The 18659-nt window shown below is 59.4% G+C and overlaps 1 protein-coding gene across 4 annotated transcripts in view; it reads left to right on the top strand.

Moving 5' to 3' along the window:
• Positions 1–17268, top strand: part of FAM193A (family with sequence similarity 193 member A) — a 103613-nt gene extending 86345 nt beyond the window's left edge. For all 4 annotated transcript variants that reach the window (XM_058670346.1, XM_058670347.1, XM_058670345.1 and 1 more), the window contains 7 exons: positions 166–423; positions 1315–1594; positions 3058–3241; positions 3792–4022; positions 6071–6908; positions 12909–12990; positions 16584–17268. In XM_058670346.1, the coding sequence (XP_058526329.1) occupies positions 166–423; positions 1315–1594; positions 3058–3241; positions 3792–4022; positions 6071–6908; positions 12909–12990; positions 16584–16677 (1967 nt within the window). In that variant the 3' untranslated portion in view covers positions 16678–17268. The remainder of the gene's footprint in view (positions 1–165; positions 424–1314; positions 1595–3057; positions 3242–3791; positions 4023–6070; positions 6909–12908; positions 12991–16583) is intronic.
• Positions 17269–18659: the final 1391 nt, after the last annotated feature.

Below are 18659 nucleotides of genomic sequence, written 5' to 3'. Positions count from 1 at the left end.
GGGAGCTTTCCTCCAGCAGCCGGCCCAGGGGAGCCCCCCTCTAGCAGCGTCCCAGGGGAGCCTCCCTCCAGCAGCCGATCGTATCAAGTGTTGTCCACAGCATGCCCCTTACTGTGCAGCCAAGTGTCATTTCTTTTATAACCTTGATTCTCCTGTCCTCTGAAGGGGGTGACGTGTCAGGGCCAGCACTCTCGGAGACGCGGTCTGAAGCCCTCCCACCTCCATCTAACAGCGAGGATAGTAAAGAAAGAAAAAATGCAGCGAAGAAGAAGTGTCTGTATAATTTCCAAGATGCTTTCCTGGAAGCAGACAAGGTCGTGATGGCCACCTCATCGGCCACATCCTCTGTTTCGTGCACGGCCACCACGGTGCAGTCGAGCAACAGCCAGTTCAAGGTGTCGTCCAAGAGACCGCCTTCCCTAGGTAAGGACTGTGGTCCTCCCGCGTTGCCTGCTGCTGTCCTTCACAAGCCTAGCCAGAGTGGACAGATGTCCAGAGGTGCCCCCTCCCACAGAGGCCGGGCAGCCCCACTGGGCCTTGCCTTTGCTCCTCCCGGGGCCGGGACAGAAGGAAGGCGTCACACGCAGGCAGCCCAGGGTCAGTGAGGCCCTCAAGGAGTGTGGTGGCCGTGGCTGTGACTGCACGAGCTGGATTGACAGGGATGCCCGAGCAAGGGGCTCGGCCAGGGATGGACGCGCACACTGCTGCTGAAGAGGAGGAAGAGGGTCGAGGCTGCACTTGGCAGTCGGCAGTGGGAGTGCTGGGTTGGGTCAGTGTCCCTGGGAATGTCCGCAGCACTGGCTGGCCACTGGGCAAGTGCAGCACCCAGGAGGCAGCTGGCAGGTCGCCCCAAACACTGCCCCGAGCACAGCCCTGCCACACGGTGCAAGAGGCTCAGGAGAGTCTGTCACTGGCAGGACTCGGACCCACAGCTTTCACCCAAGTCCCGTGAGACGGTGAATCAGGTGGGTGGCCTCCTAGGCAGTGTTGCTCTCGCCAAAAGGAAAAAGAAAAGGTGGAGTCGAACCTGAGCTTGCAGAGAAGCTGAGGGACACATGGGGGCCGCAGCACCCGTGGCCGCGTTCCGTGGCCGTCGGCATGATCCCGGTGCTCGTGCCGCTCCGGCTCCCACGCCAGCGTCAGGGCGGAGTGCGTGTGGGGAGCGGGGCCTGAGGCCGGGGACGGGTCTCGGCTTTGTGTGATTTGCTGCAGGTTTCACCGTTTTCCTACCCGAGAGATGCTGGCAAGGTATAATTAATGGAAACATGTGTGCCTTTGCTCAGCTGCTGGGTGACTCTGTGTCTCTCGATTCAGGCGACGTCTTTCACGGCATCAACAAGGAGGGCCCCCGGCCCCTGGCCCCGGCCGCACCCAGGAGCAGCCCCACAGGTGTGGCGCCGCTGCCCGCCCTTGTGCCTGCTGCCCTCACACCTGCCTCCGCACCTCACCTTGCAAACCTCACAGCCCCATCGTTCCCCAAAACTGCTACCACGGCTCCTGGATTTACAGACACACGCAAGAGCTTCTGTCCCCCTGTGGTCCCCCCAGCTCCCCCCACAGACGGCTCCGTCAGCGCCCCTCCCAGTGTCTGCAGGTGAGTCCCTGAGGCCTGGGCAGACTGGAGGCGGGGGCCAAGCCATCCAGCTGGCTGCCCGGGCCGGCGCGTCCCCCGGAGGCCAGCACAGGCTGTGGTCCCCAGGCTCGCTCCCTGCCCCCGTCCCACCACCATTTCATTTGAAAGGCAGAGTCAGGGGTGGGTGTTGGGGAGAGAGCGGTCATCTACAGGCTCTCGCTCCGGAGCCCACAGCAGCTGGGGCCAGACCAGAGTAAAGTCAGGAGCCCCGGAGGGCAGCGGCCAGGTGCCTGGGCTGCCTCATGCACTGTTCCTTAAAGGGAAGCTGGGCTCAGAACCTAACAACTGAGGCACCCCAGGCAGGGTGCCACGGGGCGTCCGAAATGGGATTTTAGTCTGTCTTGTGGGCTTCTTGAATTGTATCTGTTCCTGCTTGAGTAGAATCAGAAGAAAAATAGTGAAGATGTATTTTATTTTGGGAGGTGCAGGGTAGCACTGGTGCAGCTGGAAGATCTTTCTCTGGCATTCTGCTTTTCTAGTGTGTGTGTGTGAGAGAGAGAGTGTGAGAGAGAGAGTGTGAGAGAATGTGTGTGGGGGGGTCAGCTGGCCAGCTCTGTGTGTGTGTGAGAGAGGGAGAGAGTGTGTGTGTGTGAGAGAGAGTGTGTGAGAGCGTGTGTGTGAGAATGTGTGAGTGTGTGAGAATGTGTGTGTGTGTGAGAGTGTGTGAGAATGTGTGAGTGTGTGTGTGAGAATGTGTGTGAGAGTGTGTGAGTGTGTGAGAGAGTGTGTGTGTGAGAGAGGGAGAGAGTGTGTGTGTGAGAGAGTGTGTGTGAGAGAGAGGGAGAGAGTGTGTGTGTGAGAGAGGGAGAGAGTGTGTGTGTGAGAGAGTGTGTGTGAGAGCGTGTGTGTGAGAGCGTGTGTGAGAGAATGTGTGAGTGTGTGAGAATGTGTGTGTGTGTGTGAGAGTGTGAGAATGTGTGAGTGTGTGTGTGAGAGTGTGTGTGAGAGAATGTGTGTGTGAGAGAGAGGCGGTGTGAGAGGGAGAGAGTGTGTGTGTGTGTGTGTGTGTGTGTAGGTCAGCTGGCCAGCTCTGTGTGTGTGTGTGAGAGAGAGTGTGTGTGAGAATGTGGGAGTGTGTGAGAGAATGTGTGTGTGTGTGTGTGTGTGTATTTTTTTCCTTTTGTGACACAGTTTCATAGGTTCTGGGATCCCCCCACCCCACCCCGTCCACTCCCCCCACGGTGGACTCCTCCACCTTGTTGCAATATTACAGATCAAATCCAGTCATGATTCTTGCATTGCAAGCATGTACCATGCATAGAGTCCAGCATCTTAATGTCCACACAAATTCAACGGTTTCTTGGGGAGTGTGTTTTTTTTTCTTTTTTCAATGAAATGAGCCACACAGGGGGTGATGGGGAGTGGTGTGGGGTAACGCCTGGCAGCGACCCCTGCAGCTGAACAGCCCATGTGTGGTTCCACAGCGACCCCGACTGTGAAGGGCACCGCTGTGAGAACGGCGTCTACGACCCCCAGCAGGACGAGGGGGACGAGAGCGGGGACGAGGACAGCTGCTCCGAGCACAGCTCCGGCACCTCGACCTCCACCAACCAGAAGGATGGCAAGTACTGCGACTGCTGCTACTGCGAGTTCTTCGGGCACGGCGGGGTGAGTGCGTGGGCGCAGGCAGGCGGCTGCGTTCCCGTCCGAGACGTGCCTGCCGGTAGTTCAGCTCTCGGGGTGCTCTAAATACTCCATGAGGCAAAGGGAACCTGCCACACATCGGCAGTGGGAAGCCGATGTGACGGGTGCCTGTGGTGGCACACTCTGTGCCGTGGAGCCGTCACACTGGGTGTCTGTGGAGCAGAGACTGTCGCTCGGGGTCTGGGCCTGGATGGACATTCCTCCGACACCCACGTGGGTCGGGGTCGGCAGAGTTGATGGCGTGGGTGGGCTTCCTAGTGTGTGGAGACGCCCTGAGCTAGGAGAGACGTGGCCCCTCAGCAGCGCGGCTGCTGCTCTTCTGTTTGAAACTCCATCTGTCACAGACCTCACTAGATTTTGTTTGCCCAGTAAGGTAGAGCGTAAAGGGCAAGTGCCAGGATGGTTATAAGTTCTGTCGTGTGTTTCTCTGATCTCCTTATTTTCTTTGTGCAACGTGAGTGTCTTCAGATTGCCTGAAATTTGCCACATTACAGTTGTGTCCTGGTTTTCTCAGCCTCCCGCTGCGCCCACAAGTAGGAACTATGCGGAGATGAGGGAAAAGCTTCGTTTGCGGCTTACCAAGAGGAAGGAGGAGCAGCCTAAGAAAACGGACCAGGGCTCGGAGAGGGAGAGCGTGGTGGACCACCGCAGGGTGGAGGACCTGCTGCAGTTCATCAACAGCTCGGAGACCAAGCCCGTGAGCAGCACGCGGGCCGCCAAGCGGGCCCGGCACAAGCAGAGAAAGGCAGGTGCTGCCCCCCGAGCTGGGCGTGGGCCTGTTCTGCTCCCCAGCCCCGTCCAGCCTGGCCAGCTCCCTCTGCATCTCCTCTGGTGGGATTCATGGCTCTCTCACAGCCTCCTCACTCCGCCTGCGTGAGCCTCTTCCCCACAGGGAAGTGGGGGACAAAGAGCCCTGGGGTGTAGACCCAGTGAGCTGGGCAGGTGCGTGGGGCAAAGTCACATGGCTTATAGCTGCAGCACAGCCGTGGGCCTGTGGCTCCACCAGTGGTGGTCTCGGAGGCGAGTCTTTTGTCCTGTCTTGTGTAGACATGAAGCGGACCCGCTGGTCCTCTAGGGCAACCTCCTGCACAGGCCCTGTCCTGGAGCGATTCCCTCCTCCTCCTGGCCTGGGCTCCTTAAGGCTGTCAGAGTCCCAGACCTCAGCCAGCAGGTGCGGGCTGCACGTGGTCAGTGGTGATAAGCATGAGCATTCTGGTAGCAGGAAGCTGGGTGAAGAGGTAAAGAGGAGGGCGGTCCCCGAGCGGGCCCGAGTTTGGCTGTGTGCCTTGGATTCCCCCTCAGGATCTGTCCGCAGGAACCCCATGTGATTTGGGGAGCATGGCTGCACAGGCCATCCTCCATCCAGCTGGGAGTCTTCAGGGTGAGCTTGGCCTGCGCCCCCAGTGTGGGGCCACCATGCCCTGCCCGCCGTGGGAGCCGTGCTTGCGGCCCAGCCGAGGTCCCATGTCTTCAGGCCTCTGGGGCTGCCCTGTGCCAGGCTCCTGCCCTGGTCTGTGACCACTCCACCCTGGGTCGTGCTTGCTGCTGGCCTAGCTGGCTACAGAGCCACTGCACTAGGAGTGCCCAACACATCTCAGCCCCCTGGGCCTGATGGTGCCTTCCCCGGCAACCCGCTCTGTGAGGGGGAGCCTGCACTCGCAGGTGGAGCCCGTCAGCTCTGGGCGTGTGACAGCCTCCCATGGCCGATGCTGGGCTGTGACCTTGCACGGGGCTCCTCCAGGAAGGCCTGCTTCTGCATCGAGGGAGAAGGGACCTTAAGTAATTTTTACTCAGTGTGCCAAATTAATTTTTTAGATGTGTTGTTGGATTTTTGCCATTTTCTATTTGAGTGTTTCAAAATGTAAATAAAATTGTTTCTTAAGAATATTGAAAACCGGAGAGAGGGAGCAAGTGGCAGGTCCCGTGGCTGAGATGCAGCCTGCATTCGGTCCCCAGGCCCCTGGAAGCAGTGGCGATTCAGGCAGCTGGCTCCCGGCCACCCCTGCAGAGACCTGGGCGGGGTTCCTGGCTCCTCCTGTCTTCCCATCCCCAGCTGTTGTGAATGTCTGGGAAATGAAGCAGCAGGGGGTGGGGGGAGCTCTGTGTCCCTGCACCAGCACATAAGTGATACATAGATGCTGTTGGGGCCAGAAGGCACTGCTGCCTGGGGCGCAGCTGCACCACACCCACATCGTCCCTGGGTCTGACCCAGCAGGTGCCAGCGGGCCTTCCCGTACTGCCCTAAGCACAGTTGCCCCACAGTGTCCCTGGGTCTGACCCAGCCGGTGCCAGTGGGCACCCCCTGGCTGCCCTGGGCTAGAGGTCACCTTTGATTAGTTGGAAAGAAGTTTCTGTTTGCACCCTGGCAGCGCGTGTCCATGTTACAGTGCAGTTCCGTGGAGCTGGGCTGTTGAGACAGCTGTATTTTAACCTCCTGTGGTGTGTCCTTTTACACTAGTGAAAATGTTACCACTTTTGTTTCCTTGCAGAACAGGCCGACACCAAGGTCCTTAGTACCTGTTCTTGGCTGTCCCTCGTGTGGAAAAGCCTGCACACTACAGGCTGCAGCCTTCAGTCTGCAGGGCCAGCCTGACCGTGTCACACACCTGGGGAAGCCAGCTGCCTCTTGTTAGCAGCGCCCCCACCAGGGTGGCGGTGTGCACACTGGCGGCCACCCTGAGTGGGATGGTCGATGCAGGCGACACGTGCACGTCCCGTTGGAGCTCCTTGGTTGTCGCATCTTCCTTGTAATGCTGAGCGTTCCCTGCGACCCCTTTTCTTTCCTTTCGGCAGCTGGAGGAAAAAGCACGCTTGGAGGCCGAGGCCAGGGCGCGGGAGCACCTGCACCTCCAAGGAGAGGCGCGGCGGCAGGAGGAGGACGAGGAGGAGGAGGAGGAGGAAGAGGAGCACTTCAAGGAGGAGTGTCAGCGGCTTCAGGAGCTTCAGAAGCTAAGAGCTGTGAAGAAGAAGAAGAAAGAGCGCCCAAGTAAGGACTGCCCCAAGTTGGACCTGCTCACTCGGCATCTGCAGACGGCCGCGGGGCCCGTCCCCAGTGCCAACGGCGTGCCCGAGCCGGCTGAGGAACCACACAGCACCTCCCGCTCCCCCTCCAGACACATGAGCCACACCGAGCCCAGGCTGAGCCCAGGAGCCGACGGGGACACTGTGGACGCCGGTGGCCCTGGGGAGACCTGTGGGCAGCAGCCCGAGCCACTCTCTTTCTTCCTTGATATGGTGCAGCACCACAAGGAGGGCCACAGCAAGCAGAAACTGAAACCGCCCCCTAAGGCCAGCAGTGAGCCCGTCAGGAAGCCCGGGGAGCCCCCCAAGGCCACAGAGGGACAGCCCAGACCCCGGGCGCAGGCCCAGGCCGAGGCCAAGGCCAGGGTGGCTGACCTCACCCCAATCACAGAGCAGAAAAAGGAGGAGAGGAAAGTCAACATTAACAACAACAACAAAAAGCAGCCGAGCCATGCCAAGGAGGAGAAGGTCCCCGCCGGCCCCGAGCCCGCGTCCCCTGGGGACTTGCAGCAGCAGGCCAGCAGGCTGGCGCTGGCCGACTCGCCACAGCCCCGGGGCAAGAGCCGGAAGGGCAGGAAGAAGAAAGGGGACCGTGCTGGCAGCTCCATCGGTAAGTGCCCGGCAGGGGAGGTGGGGAGCCCTCACCCCATATTTGTGGGTGCTGTTGACCTGTCCCTGCTTTGAAAGAGCACTGAGCAATAGTAGCCATTGCTCTGTTCTGTTGTTTCAAGATATCACTGGGCTCCCCCGGCAGCACGCACGGTTGAGGTGACGGAGCTCTGGCCTTGAGACCCTGCGCCTGCGTCCTTGGGCAGAGCTCAGCTCCACAGTCTCTTCTGGCATGGAAGCTTCTTTCCTAATTGTCTTTTATTGGCAAGGCGGGTTTCCAGAGAGAAAAATCTTGGTGCATCTGCTGGCTCACTCCCCCAGTGGTCACAGCAGTAGGGGTGAGCCAATCCAAAGCCAGGAGCGTCTTCCGGGTCTCCCACGCGGGGGCAGGCCGGCACTACAGGCTGACATTCAGCCGGCTGTACCATGGCGCCAGCCCCAGACTTGGAGCTGTTACAGGTAACCTGGGTTTCGCCTGAAGTGGTTCTGCTGTGTCGTTGGCTATGTGGTCTAGTGCTGCTCCATCTGAATTTGACTTAAAAAGAGCCGCTTAGTGGGTGTGGTCAGGTTGGTTGTGGTTCCCTGGCTGGTGCTGCCCACTGGGACTCCCAGGTAGGACCAGAACGATTGTCAGAGCCCCTCTGGCCAGCTCTCCCCCAGGCTCTGCTGACGGCAGCCCATAGCCTTGGCATGCTCGACACTCTGTCATCCTCAGGTGATGGCCTGTCCCAGCCCGGAACAGCCCTCTGCAGAGCAGCCCTGGCCCTGAGGACTGCCGGTGGGCAGAGCAAGTTTGGGTGGCACATGCCTGTGTGCCTGTGACCTGCACCCGTCTCTCCGGGGTTCCCACAGGGGTGCCAGGTCCATGCCAGGGATGCCAGGTCCATGCCAGAGGTGCCAGGTTCATGCCAGGGGCTCCAGGCCCATGCCAGGGGCTCCAGGTGCACCCTCCCCTTCCCTCTGTGGCAGAAGGGGCCAGGTTCTGTCATCCACATTGCGTGCTGCTTTCTGGCTTCCCCTCATATGCTGAGGCCAGCCCTCTGATTGTCGCTCAGGTGTTCAGAACCACTCCACACCTGTTCACTGGAGAGCGCCTCCTGTTGTTGGCAGCTGCCCGGTATTCCGTGTAAATACGCTCGGCAGGGACTTCACCCACACACCTGTGTGTCTCAGGCTTGATGCGGGGATGCTGTCGGGCACCCCTGTGTTCTTGGGGTTTGGGGTGTGTCTTCGGAGGGCTTTTTGAAATTAATACAGGGTCCAGTGTTGTGCCACATTTATGTCCCAGCTGCTCCACTTCTGATCCAGCTCCCTGCTACTGTACCTGGGACCACACTGAGATGGCTGTGGAGTGTGGGCCCGTGTGGGCGGCTGGGATGGAGTTCCTAGCTCCTGCCGCATGCTTAGCCTGGCCCAGCGCTGCCTGTCGCAGCCACTGGGGAGTGAAGCAGCACTCCCCCCGTCTCTCTGTCTCCAACTCTGCTCTTCAAATACGTAAGCCTCAGAGCAAATGCTCAGTGCCCCAGGAGACACTCCATGCACCAGCACCCAGGCACCTGTTTGCCCACAGCCTGGCCTGGGTGGTCGGGGACCCTGCACCTGCATGGGAAACCTGGGGGAGGCTCCTGGCTCCTGGCTTTGGGTCAGCACAGCTCCGGCCGTTGTGGCCCCTAGGGGGGTGACCCAGCAGGTGGAGGATCTTCCTCTCTGTCTCTCCTCTCTATAGATGTGACTACAGTAAAATAAATAACAACCTTTTGTTTTACATTTTTGAAAAGGATTTCTCTGGGTGCTCAGTGGACGCCCAGCTCCTCTGCCTGTGGTGTCTGGCCCTCCCCGTGCAGCTTTGGTGCCAGGAACCTGGCTTCACAAGGAAGGGCACTGACGGCTGCCCTCCTGGGGTGGCACCATGTGTGCCGTGTGGGGGAGCTGGCGGCTGTGCCGTGGCACCACGTGTGCCGTGTGGGGGAGCTGGCGGCTGTGCCGTGGCACCACGTGTGCCGTGTGGGGGAGCTGGCGGCTGTGCTGTGGCACCACGTGTGCCGTGTGGGAGAGCTGGCGGCTGTGCTGTGGCACCACGTGTGCCGTGTGGGGAGCTGGCGGCTGTGCTGTGGCACCACGTGTGCCGTGTGGGAGAGCTGGCGGCTGTGCTGTGGCACCACGTGTGCCGTGTGGGAGAGCTGGCGGCTGTGCTGTGGCACCACGTGTGCCGTGTGGGGGAGCTGGCGGCTGTGCTGTGGCACCACGTGTGCCGTGTGGGGGAGCTGGCGGCTGTGCTGTGGCACCACGTGTGCCGTGTGGGGGAGCTGGCGGCTGTGCTGTGGCACCACGTGTGCCGTGTGGGGGAGCTGGCGGCTGTGCTGTGGCACCACGTGTGCCGTGTGGGAGAGCTGGCGGCTGTGCTGTGGCACCACGTGTGCCGTGTGGGGGAGCTGGCGGCTGTGCTGTGGCACCACATGTGCCGTGTGGGGGAGCTGGTGGCTGTGCTGTGGCCAGCCTGCCAGGGACAAACGACAGGGTCACTTCTGCTCAGTTCCACTCTACTTTTTCTTTTTTTTTTCTTTTTCTTTTCTAAGATTTGTTAATTTTGAAAAGTCAGATTTATAGAGAAGGGGAGACAGAGAAAGAAAGATCTTCCATCTGTTGGTTCACTCCGCAGTTGACCACAACAGCCAGATCTGAGTCAATCTGAAGCCAGGAGCCAGGAGTCTCCTCCAGGTCTCCCACGCGGGTGCAGGGTCCCAAGGCTTTAGGCCGTCCTCCACTGCTTTCCCAGGCCACAGCAGGGAGCTGGATGGGAAGTGGAGCAGCTGGGGCACAAACCATGTCCACATGGGATCCTGGCACATGCAAGGTGAGGACTTTAGCCACTAGTCTACCACATTGGGCCCATGTTGTATTTTAAGGTAGTAATTTGTTTCATGTTGTTCTTTTTTTAAACTAGGCTTTATTTTTTTTTTCAAATTATTATTGTTTCATGATACAGTTCCATAGGCTCTGGGATTTCCCTTACTCCTCTCCCATGTCGCCTCCCCTCTGAGTTCCCCTATATTGTCACAGCAGTATAATTGTTCATAAAGAGTCGTAAGCCCACATTGCAGGCGTGGACAGCGCAGTCCAGCACCGTGTTGTCAAGGTGCAGTTCACGGTCTCGTTGGCGTGCAGGTGGAGATACACCGAGCTCTCTTCATGGCTCACTGTCTGTGCCAGTCAGCGGACTTGGTGCTCTCCAGGAAGCTGCTGCCACAGCAGCCACCCTCTGTCGCACGTGCGCCCCCCGCTGGTGCTTTCGTGTACCTGCAGAGCGATGGGCATTGGTCTGTAATTTCCATGTTGGTTTGGGGGTTTCGTTTGGATTTGGGGGCCTTGTTTTTTCTGCCTTGCACCTAGCTCTGTAAAGGGTGGCTTTTAATCTCCAGGTGGCAGACCCTTTTGTTGTTAATCACTCCTCGTTTGCTTTTGTCCTTTTATCAGTGGTGTTCATGTCTCTCTTCGCAGAGTGGACTGGCGTTCTTTGTGACCCAGGAGGCCACTCCAGCTGTTAGGGGTGTTGCGCGTCGTCTGCATGACTTACATCTGGGGCTCATTTTGTCTGTTAGGGTCGCTAGTTGACAAGCAGAGACACAGGAATGAGAGCCCTCCCGTTTGCTGGTTTGCTGCCCGAATGCCTGTGGCCCCAGGACTGGGCAGCTGGAAGCTGGGAGCATAGAACTGGATCGAAGAGTGCCTCACGGGGGCAGGGCCTCGCCCTAACCCTTGAGCCCCCCAGGCTGCGTTAGCCAGAAGCCGGGCTGGAGTGGGTGCTGGCCCAGCAGTGCCCCGGGTGGTGACCACGTGACTCTCCTGGTGCCCCCGCGGTGGTGTTACGTGCACTGCCAGGTGGGGTTCCTGTAGCGCCTGCTTCCCAACTCCGTCTTGGACAGTGAAGTCCTCCCCCCTTTTAAATATTTATTTATTTGAATATTTAAATATTATTTCTTAATTGGAAAGTCAGATTTACAAAGAGGGGAGACAGAAAGATCTTCCATTTACTGGTTTACTCCCGAAGAGGCCACAATTGCCAGAGAACTAAGCTGATCTGAAGCCAGGAGCTTCTTCCAGGTCTCCCACACGGGTGCAGGGTCCCAAAGCCTTGGGCCATCCTCGACTGCTTTCCCAGGCCACAGGCAGGGAGCTGGATGGGAAGCGGAGCTGCCAGGACATGAACCATCGTCCATATGGGATCCCAGCGGGTGCAAGGGGAGGATCAGATGCTGAGCTGTCTCAGGCCCTTTGCTGGCAGTGCCCCCGTCTCTGTGTTTCCTGAGCCTTCGCGGCATCTGCTCTCCTCGCAGGGCGGACCTGCGTCTGGCTTGTGCTGCCGTGGCCGTCCGTCCGCGTGTGCCCCTCGTGTGCCCCTGGCGTGCTGCTCGGGCCCAGCTGCCATGCTGCCCGCCTTGCTTTGTGTGCCACACAGGTGCCGCTTTCTCCCATGGGATGTGTTTTCTTTGCTCCTTTTTTCCTATAAAAATGTTATAGCTGAAAAATTTCCTTACCATCCTAGTTGCGGCCCTGTCTGGTTGCCCTGCCAACGTGCTATGCCAGCGTTGGGGACCTCTGTGGGGTACCCACTGGGCCTCCGTTCTGCTTTCATCCGTAACTGTCCCACATTTGTCTTTGTGTCCCCTCAGCACGGTCAGCACCTCTGGGCACAGGTGTGTGGCACTTGCCGGGACCGCCCCCTGCTCAGGCCGTGTTCCATGGGTGACTCAGTTCCGGCCTGAGAGCCCGTGAATGTGGCCTGCTGCTGAGTGGGCACACTCCGATGCCAGGGGCAGGCCTGGGCAGGTCTGTGGGCACATCATGGTGTTGTTAAGCTTGCTTTTCCACCTGCCGCATTGTGGTATATTGCCAGGAGGCAGTCTGGGGGAGGAAGTACAAGAGGCCAGCAGCAAGAATGGGGCTCGCAGAGGCCTTGGGCCAGGAGGGAGCACAGGGTGCCTGTGGGAGCAGGGCTGCTGCGGGTGGCAGTGTGGGTTAAGGCATGCCTGCGACACCATGTGCCTGCATCGGAGCTAGTTCAAATCCCAGCTGCCCTGCTTCCAATCCAGCCTCTCGCCAGTGCGCCTGGAAAGGCAGCAGAGATGGCCAGGTGCCCAGCACTGCTGTCCGTGCTGGACACCCTGGTGAAGCTCTAGGCCCTCACTCTGCCTGGCCGTTTGTGGCCGAGGTAGCCATCTGGGGAGTGAGCCAGCAGTCGAGAGATGGCTCGCGCTGTCCCTTTCTCTGTTGGTCACTCTGCCTTTCCAGTAAGAGAAATGTTCCAGAGCAACCTAAAAGCTAGACCCGAGGAGCTGGGCAGCAGGTGGTGGACTGGCCCAGAGCAGACGGCTGTGTGGGAGTGGAAGGAACAGAGCTGCGCGCCTCTGGACCTTAGCTTGACCACTGTGGCCTCAGGAAGGAACCGCGGGGCTGATGGGAAGGAAGAGGAATGGCAGGCAGCTCAGGGTGGCATTTTCTGTGAGCCAACAGACACAGAGACACGTCAGTGGTGTTAGCACAAGTGGGCAGAGGCCATCCCTGTGCAGGGACGGGTCTGACCAGCGCCCGGGTGAGCTGAGGGTCTCAGGCGGAGGGTGATCCTCCCGAGCCACACCGAGGGCAGGGTGGCGTCAAGAAGCCGGCTGAGGGAGAGGGAGTGCAGTTCTTCCTGCCCGAGGGCTGCATTTCTGAGCCCGCCTCTGGGCTCCCGGGGCAAGCCGCCCCTGGCAAGGCCAGTGCCCACCTGCTGTCATGGCCAGGGCACCTCCCACCCCGGGCCTGCCCTCTGGTTAGCCTGTGCTGGCGCTGTACCCCAGCACTCTGGGGCTCAGGTGTGGGGTGTGGTCTCCCTTGAGGGGGCGTGAGGTTCCCGTGCCTTTGAGTGTGTGAGGGCTTGGTGTCCTGAGCCCTGGCCCTGGGCTGCCTTACCGGGCATAGGAGGTCACCTGACCTGTCTCCCCGTGCTGCTTGCTTCTTGCAGATGACGTTTTTCTGCCCAAAGACATCGACCTGGACAGCGTGGAGATGGACGAGACGGAGCGGGAAGTTGAGTACTTCAAAAGGTAATGAGGCGCCATGGTCGCCCGGCAGGGCAGCATCTGGAAGGGGCCCTGCCGTGTGCCTCCCACCGGTGCTGGGAGGCTGGCCTGTGTCGCAGAGGCCTGCTGCTGTCCACACATGAGTGGGTCACAGCTCTGCCCTGCTTTCCTAGTAGGCTCTTCCAGTGCTGTGTTTAATAATGTTCTATTACATGAATCCTGGCAACAAAGGGAAACTTAAGATTGGTTGATGTACGTGAGAGGCAGAGCAGCGGAGAGGGGAGGTGGACGCCACGCCCTGGGCGCCAGCAACAGCCTGGGGAGCTGGGCGAGGAGCGTGCAGGGGCCGGGGACGCCCGGTGACACAGGCGCACAGGACCGGCCAGGAGCAGTGTGCTTTGTTGCACTGCATTGTGTGAGATGCATATTCGTTCCAGAGAGGAGGCGTAACTGCTCTATCCCCACCCGTGGATTCACTCCCCACGTGGCCACAGCCAGGAGCCAGGAGCCCCATGTGGGTGCAGGGTCCCAGGGCTGTGGGCCGCATGCGAAGCGGATCAGACCAGGATTCGAACCATCACCCATAAGGAATGCCAGTGCTAGCAGAACGAAGATTAGCCAATTGAGCCACCATGCTGGAATAACAAATACGTTTTTTTTAAGATTTATTTATTTTTATTGGAAAGGCAGATATACAGAGAGGAAGATCTTCCATCTGATGGTTCACTCCCCAAGCAGCCGCAGTGGCTGGAGCTGAGCCAATCCAAAGCCAGGAGCCTCTTCCAGGTCTCCCACGTGGGTGCAGGGTCCCAAGGCTTTGGGCCATCCTCGACAGCTTTCCCAGGCCACAGGCAGGGAGCTGGATGGCAAGTGGAGCTGCTGAGATTAGAACCGGCGCCCCAATGGGATCCCAGTGCTTTCAGGGTGAGGATTTAACCACTATGCTGTCGCACTGGGCCCAATAAATACATTTTTAAAGCCCTAAATATTTGGAGATCTAAACGTAAGATTAAATCATTTACAGGGCAGGTAGGAAAATGTAGTGGATGCTCTCTGCTTCTCAAGTGAATTAATTTTTAAAAAGCAGAAATTTAAATAATAATTTACAAACTAGAAATCATTTTAAAAAGTCTGAAGTGACAAAGCTAGTTTCCAGACAAGGCAGAAATGCCATAATTAGGTCAGAAAGGAGGCGGCGGCTTCCGGACGGTGGCTCTTTAGAGCATTTCCAGAGGGAAAGCGCGTTTTGAGAACGTGCAAGCGAAAAGAAAGGAACAACTACAGACACTGCGGACAGCGAGACAAGCCTAGGACTTGATCTTCAAGCCTGAAATAGACCCTGCATCCAGCCCAGGAAGGCCGGGACAACCTGGCTGTCCCAGGCCTCTGACATCACAGCCACGCCCGGAGGGAGCCCCGATCCGCCGGGCTTCCGAGAAGGGATTGTGTAGCATGAGCGAGCACGGATGCCAGAGCTTCTGGCCAGATGTTAGGAAACAAGTAAAATGGTGGCGCAAAGTTGGCCCCAAAATAAGTAGAGGGCCTGGCGTGAGCCTGGTCGGGATCCCATATGGGCGCTGGTTCTAATCCCGGCAGCCCCACTTCCATCCACCTCCCTGCCTGTGGCCTGGGAAGGAAGTCAAGGACGGCCCAGAGCCTTGGGACCCTGCACCCGTGTGGGAGACCTGGAGGAAGTTCCTGGCTTTGGATTGGCTCAGTTGTAAATGTTGCAGCCACTTGGGGAGTGAATCAGCAGAAGGAAGATCTTCTTCTCTGACCTTCCAGTAAAAAGTTTTAAAAATCTATGAAAAAAATAACAAGTAGAAACAGTTGCAAGTTGGAGTCAGTGCGAGTGTTAGGCACAGATACCTTCAGGTGGAGTTCTCCAGCAGCTCCTTCCGTGCGCCCACCCAACGGGCAGGGACTCCCAGGGTGGTGAGTCGGACACCTATGAACTCTCAGCAGCTGCTTGTAATTAACAAGGAAAGACAAATGGTGAACAGCTGGCGGGGAATGCCGTGAGCCTCGGTGTCCCCGTGGGGACAAGGCCCAGCACGCGGGGAGGAGGGAGGGAAGCTGGCGCAGGTGCAGGGCCAGGCGGCAGGAAAGGCCAGCGGGGCCGTCCTCGAGGCCGAGTGCAGCCTGGAGAGCTGGCCGTGCACAGCGTTCAGTGCCCAGATCCTGCAGGAGCAGGCCGGGGAGCTGACTGTCTCACGCGCCAGCACACCAGAGATGGTCACACGAGAGGGAACCTGCAGGGAAGTGGGTCGCGGAAGCTGCACACTGGCCAGGGGCAGAGTCCAGAGCAGGGCAAGCCGGTCATAGCCCCATGGGGAGTGCCCGGCTGATGGCACTCGGAAATAGGGAGTCCACGAGCCATGTCCCCAGTGCACGGGTGTGGGAATCCATCCGCGTGCCCAGCCCAGTTGAGGAGCAGAGGTCCGGAGCGGGCATCCATGGGCAGATGGGCAGCACATCCCCCAGAGCTGCCTGGCCACCCGTGCACGGCTTCTCTTAGAGCAGGACTGCGTTTCCCTCAGAGTTCTGCAGCACGAGTTAGAGCTGGGGCGGTGAGAACAGACACGAGCAGGGGCACCACGCCAGGTGCTGACTGGTGGCCCAGCTGCCCCACTTCCCTTCCAGCTCCCTGCTTGTGGCCTGGGAAAGCAGGGGAGGACGGCCCAAAGTCTCGGGACCCTGCACCCGTGTGGGAGACCCAGAGGAAGCTTCTGGCATCAGCCTGGCCCAACCCTGGCCATTGTAGCCATTTGAGGAGTGAACCAGCAGATAGAGGTCTGATCTTTCTAAGTGCCTTTCAAATAAATAAACCTTTAGAACAATTTTTAAAAGAAGCGAGCGTTGGCACTCCCCAGAGTTTGCTGGGGTGAAGACTTGCAGGGGCTTTGCTGCCGTGGTTTGACCTGTGAGACACCCTGCTCAGGCTCCTCAGGACTTGGGGTTCTGCTGATTGCTGGGGCGCAGAGGGCAGCGTGGCACAGTGTTCTGAGTTGGTCGCAGGGACCCGTGGCGCATGTGTCCCAGCAGCCTGTCCTCCAGGGTTGGGGCATGTAAGGGCTCGAGTGCTGGGACCCCATCTCGCTTTCCTGGGAGGAATCCTCTTCGCGGGGCCCCGGGTCTGACCACGTGGTGCTGGAAGCAGCAGGGATGGTCTCGGGGCTGGGGTCTGTCACCCACCACTCGGGAGCCAGTGCCTGGGCCAGCCCTGGCTGTAGGGAGCATTTGGGCACTAAACCCACTCATGGGGACATGGGTCTCTCTTACCCTTCCCCTCAAATAAATAGGGAGGAAAAAAGGAAGTAGTTGAAGGACAAAGAACAGTTTGGGATAGAAATCACGTTTTATCAGAACATGTCTGAGTGGCTGCCACTGTAGTTTGGCAATCTGCCAGGGAAGTGCCTGCTAGGAAGCCCCCGGGGCAGCCAGTCAAGGCTGAGGTCTCCCAGCTGCCCTGCTGTGGCGCTCCTGTCCCAGGCCCTGCTGACATTGTCCTGCTGGGGCTTGTCCTGGGGCCCCACCCAGCCTGAGGAGCTGCCCAGGCCCCCACCTAGAGACGGGAGGCTGCCCTTGCCCGTGACCTCCGGTTTGTGTCTTGGCAGGTTCTGCCTGGATTCGGCTAGACAGACCCGACAGAGACTGTCCATCAACTGGTCCAACTTCAGCTTGAAGAAGGCCACCTTCGCGGCCCACTGACCAAGGAGCGCCGAGGCGGAGATGAAGGTGGGCCGGGCCGTGCTGCCCTGTGAGCCAAGCCCTAGTCGGCCGGCCTGGAGCCAGGGTGCTCGAGGAGCCGCCGCCCGGCCGCGTCGTTAGCTGTGTGCGTGTAGTCCGTGACACTTCCTTGACCGTAGCCCCGTGCTGTCAGAGTGCACCAGTAGCCCCGCCGAGTCCTCCTGCGCCTGGCTGTGGCCAAGACAAGTATGCGCCACCCACGGGGCCGTCGCCTCTGCATCCTTCCCTGTCCTCGGTCCCTGCCCGCCAGGGGGTCGGCTGCCACTCAGCTCCCGTGTGCCCCTCGCCCCCAGGCGGGTCTCCACTGTCCACTGTTTCTGAGTGTACACGTTGCGTGTCTGTGTCTGACCCTGCCCCGTAGCCAGCTCGTGTGCGACCCTGCAGAGAGAGAGTGGAACACGAGAGACCGCCCAGCGCTCACACCGTCCAGTCCGTTCTAGTGTGCGGCTGTATTAACACGGAGGCCTGCCTGGCTACTTTTTAACATATTGTTAAGTGATATTAAAATCATGTCTTTCTTTTTGAAAGATGGAACATATGAGTACAGCAGGAGACCTCGTCTGCTTGCTTTCTACTGGAGTGCGGGCCAGGGACCTTCGTGGGCCCGGGCCAAGTCTGTGGAGCAACCCCGAGTGGCAGCTGCGGGGTCCTGGTACCCTAGGGACTCTAGTGCACTGGGGCAGAGCTGGGCAGTGCCCATCCAAGCCACACAGCTACAGGTGGGGGGCTGGGACCACAGGTCCTGACAGTGTGGCTGCAGGCGAATGTAGGACGCTGGCCAGGTCCCCCAGGACCTTGCATGGTACCCAGCCACACGGGGGGCATAGGAGGAAGCCAGGTGAGTAGCATTGGTGAATAAGGGGTACCCGTGTCTGAGCTGGCCAGTCTCCTATGGGGACCAGGTCCAGGCAGTTGCTCAGCCAGGAAGAGGCGGGCAGAGCTTCTGGGGTGACCCAGAAGCCGCGCCTTGGGGTGCAGCCTAGAGTTGCTTGCTGTTCACAGGGCCGGGGTGGCTCACAGCAGCCAGTGGCCGTGGGGCTCCCCAGGGGGCTCCGAGGGGACATTTGGGCCAGTGGCCCAGAAGAGGGCTGGACGTGTGGGAGGCAGCAGGGTGCACCTTGAGGGGCAGAGACACGCTGCTGCCTGGCCTGTCTTCCCAAGAGGTCTGAGGTGCTGGGGCCACTCTGCCAACAGGCACGGCCAAGGCGCCCTGCGCCTTTCCCCTGGCCAACCCTCCGCTACCCGGAAACCATCTTGAAGGCGCCTCGGGGCCCCTGGGTCTCTGCTTCAGCATCTCCGGGTGTGTCTGGGCTGCCCCGCAAGGACCAGACAAGGAAGCCCAGCGGGGAGCTGGACATACATGGTGGCAGTCACTCACTTACATTAATCTACAAGCATGCTCTCACACATGCAGCACGTCGTGTGTTTACATGCACATGCATACTACATGCGATTGTGCTTGGTCATCAGTGTGGGTATGCACAGACGTACTCATGGCCGTTGGAAACTGAATTTTATGGAACCGTAAAGGAGTGTTTTTAGTTCCTTTCATTAGTTTGCTTAAAGGGCAGAAGGAAACCAAAACCCTCACAGGCAGGCTGTGCCCACAGCAGGCCGACACCCCAGGAAGGGACAGGCCCAGCAGACTGACACCCGGGAAGGGACAGGCCTGCTGCGGGACGACACCCAGGAAGAGACAGGCCTGCTGCGGGACGACACCCCGGGAAGGGACAGGCCCAGCAGACTGACACCCGGGAAGGGACAGGCCTGCTGCGGGACGACACCCCGGGAAGGGACAGGCCCAGCAGGCCGACACCCCGGGAAGGGACAGGCCTGCTGCAGGCCAACACCCCAGGAAGGGACAGGCCCAGCAGACTGACACCCGGGAAGGGACAGGCCTGCTGCGGGACGACACCCAGGAAGAGACAGGCCTGCTGCGGGAC

The sequence above is a fragment of the Ochotona princeps genome, chromosome 11 (genome assembly GCF_030435755.1).
Source record: "Ochotona princeps isolate mOchPri1 chromosome 11, mOchPri1.hap1, whole genome shotgun sequence".
Lineage (NCBI taxonomy): Eukaryota > Metazoa > Chordata > Mammalia > Lagomorpha > Ochotonidae > Ochotona > Ochotona princeps.
The sequence above is the reverse complement of the archived record's forward strand: the minus strand, read 5'-3'. Positions and strand labels throughout refer to the sequence as shown.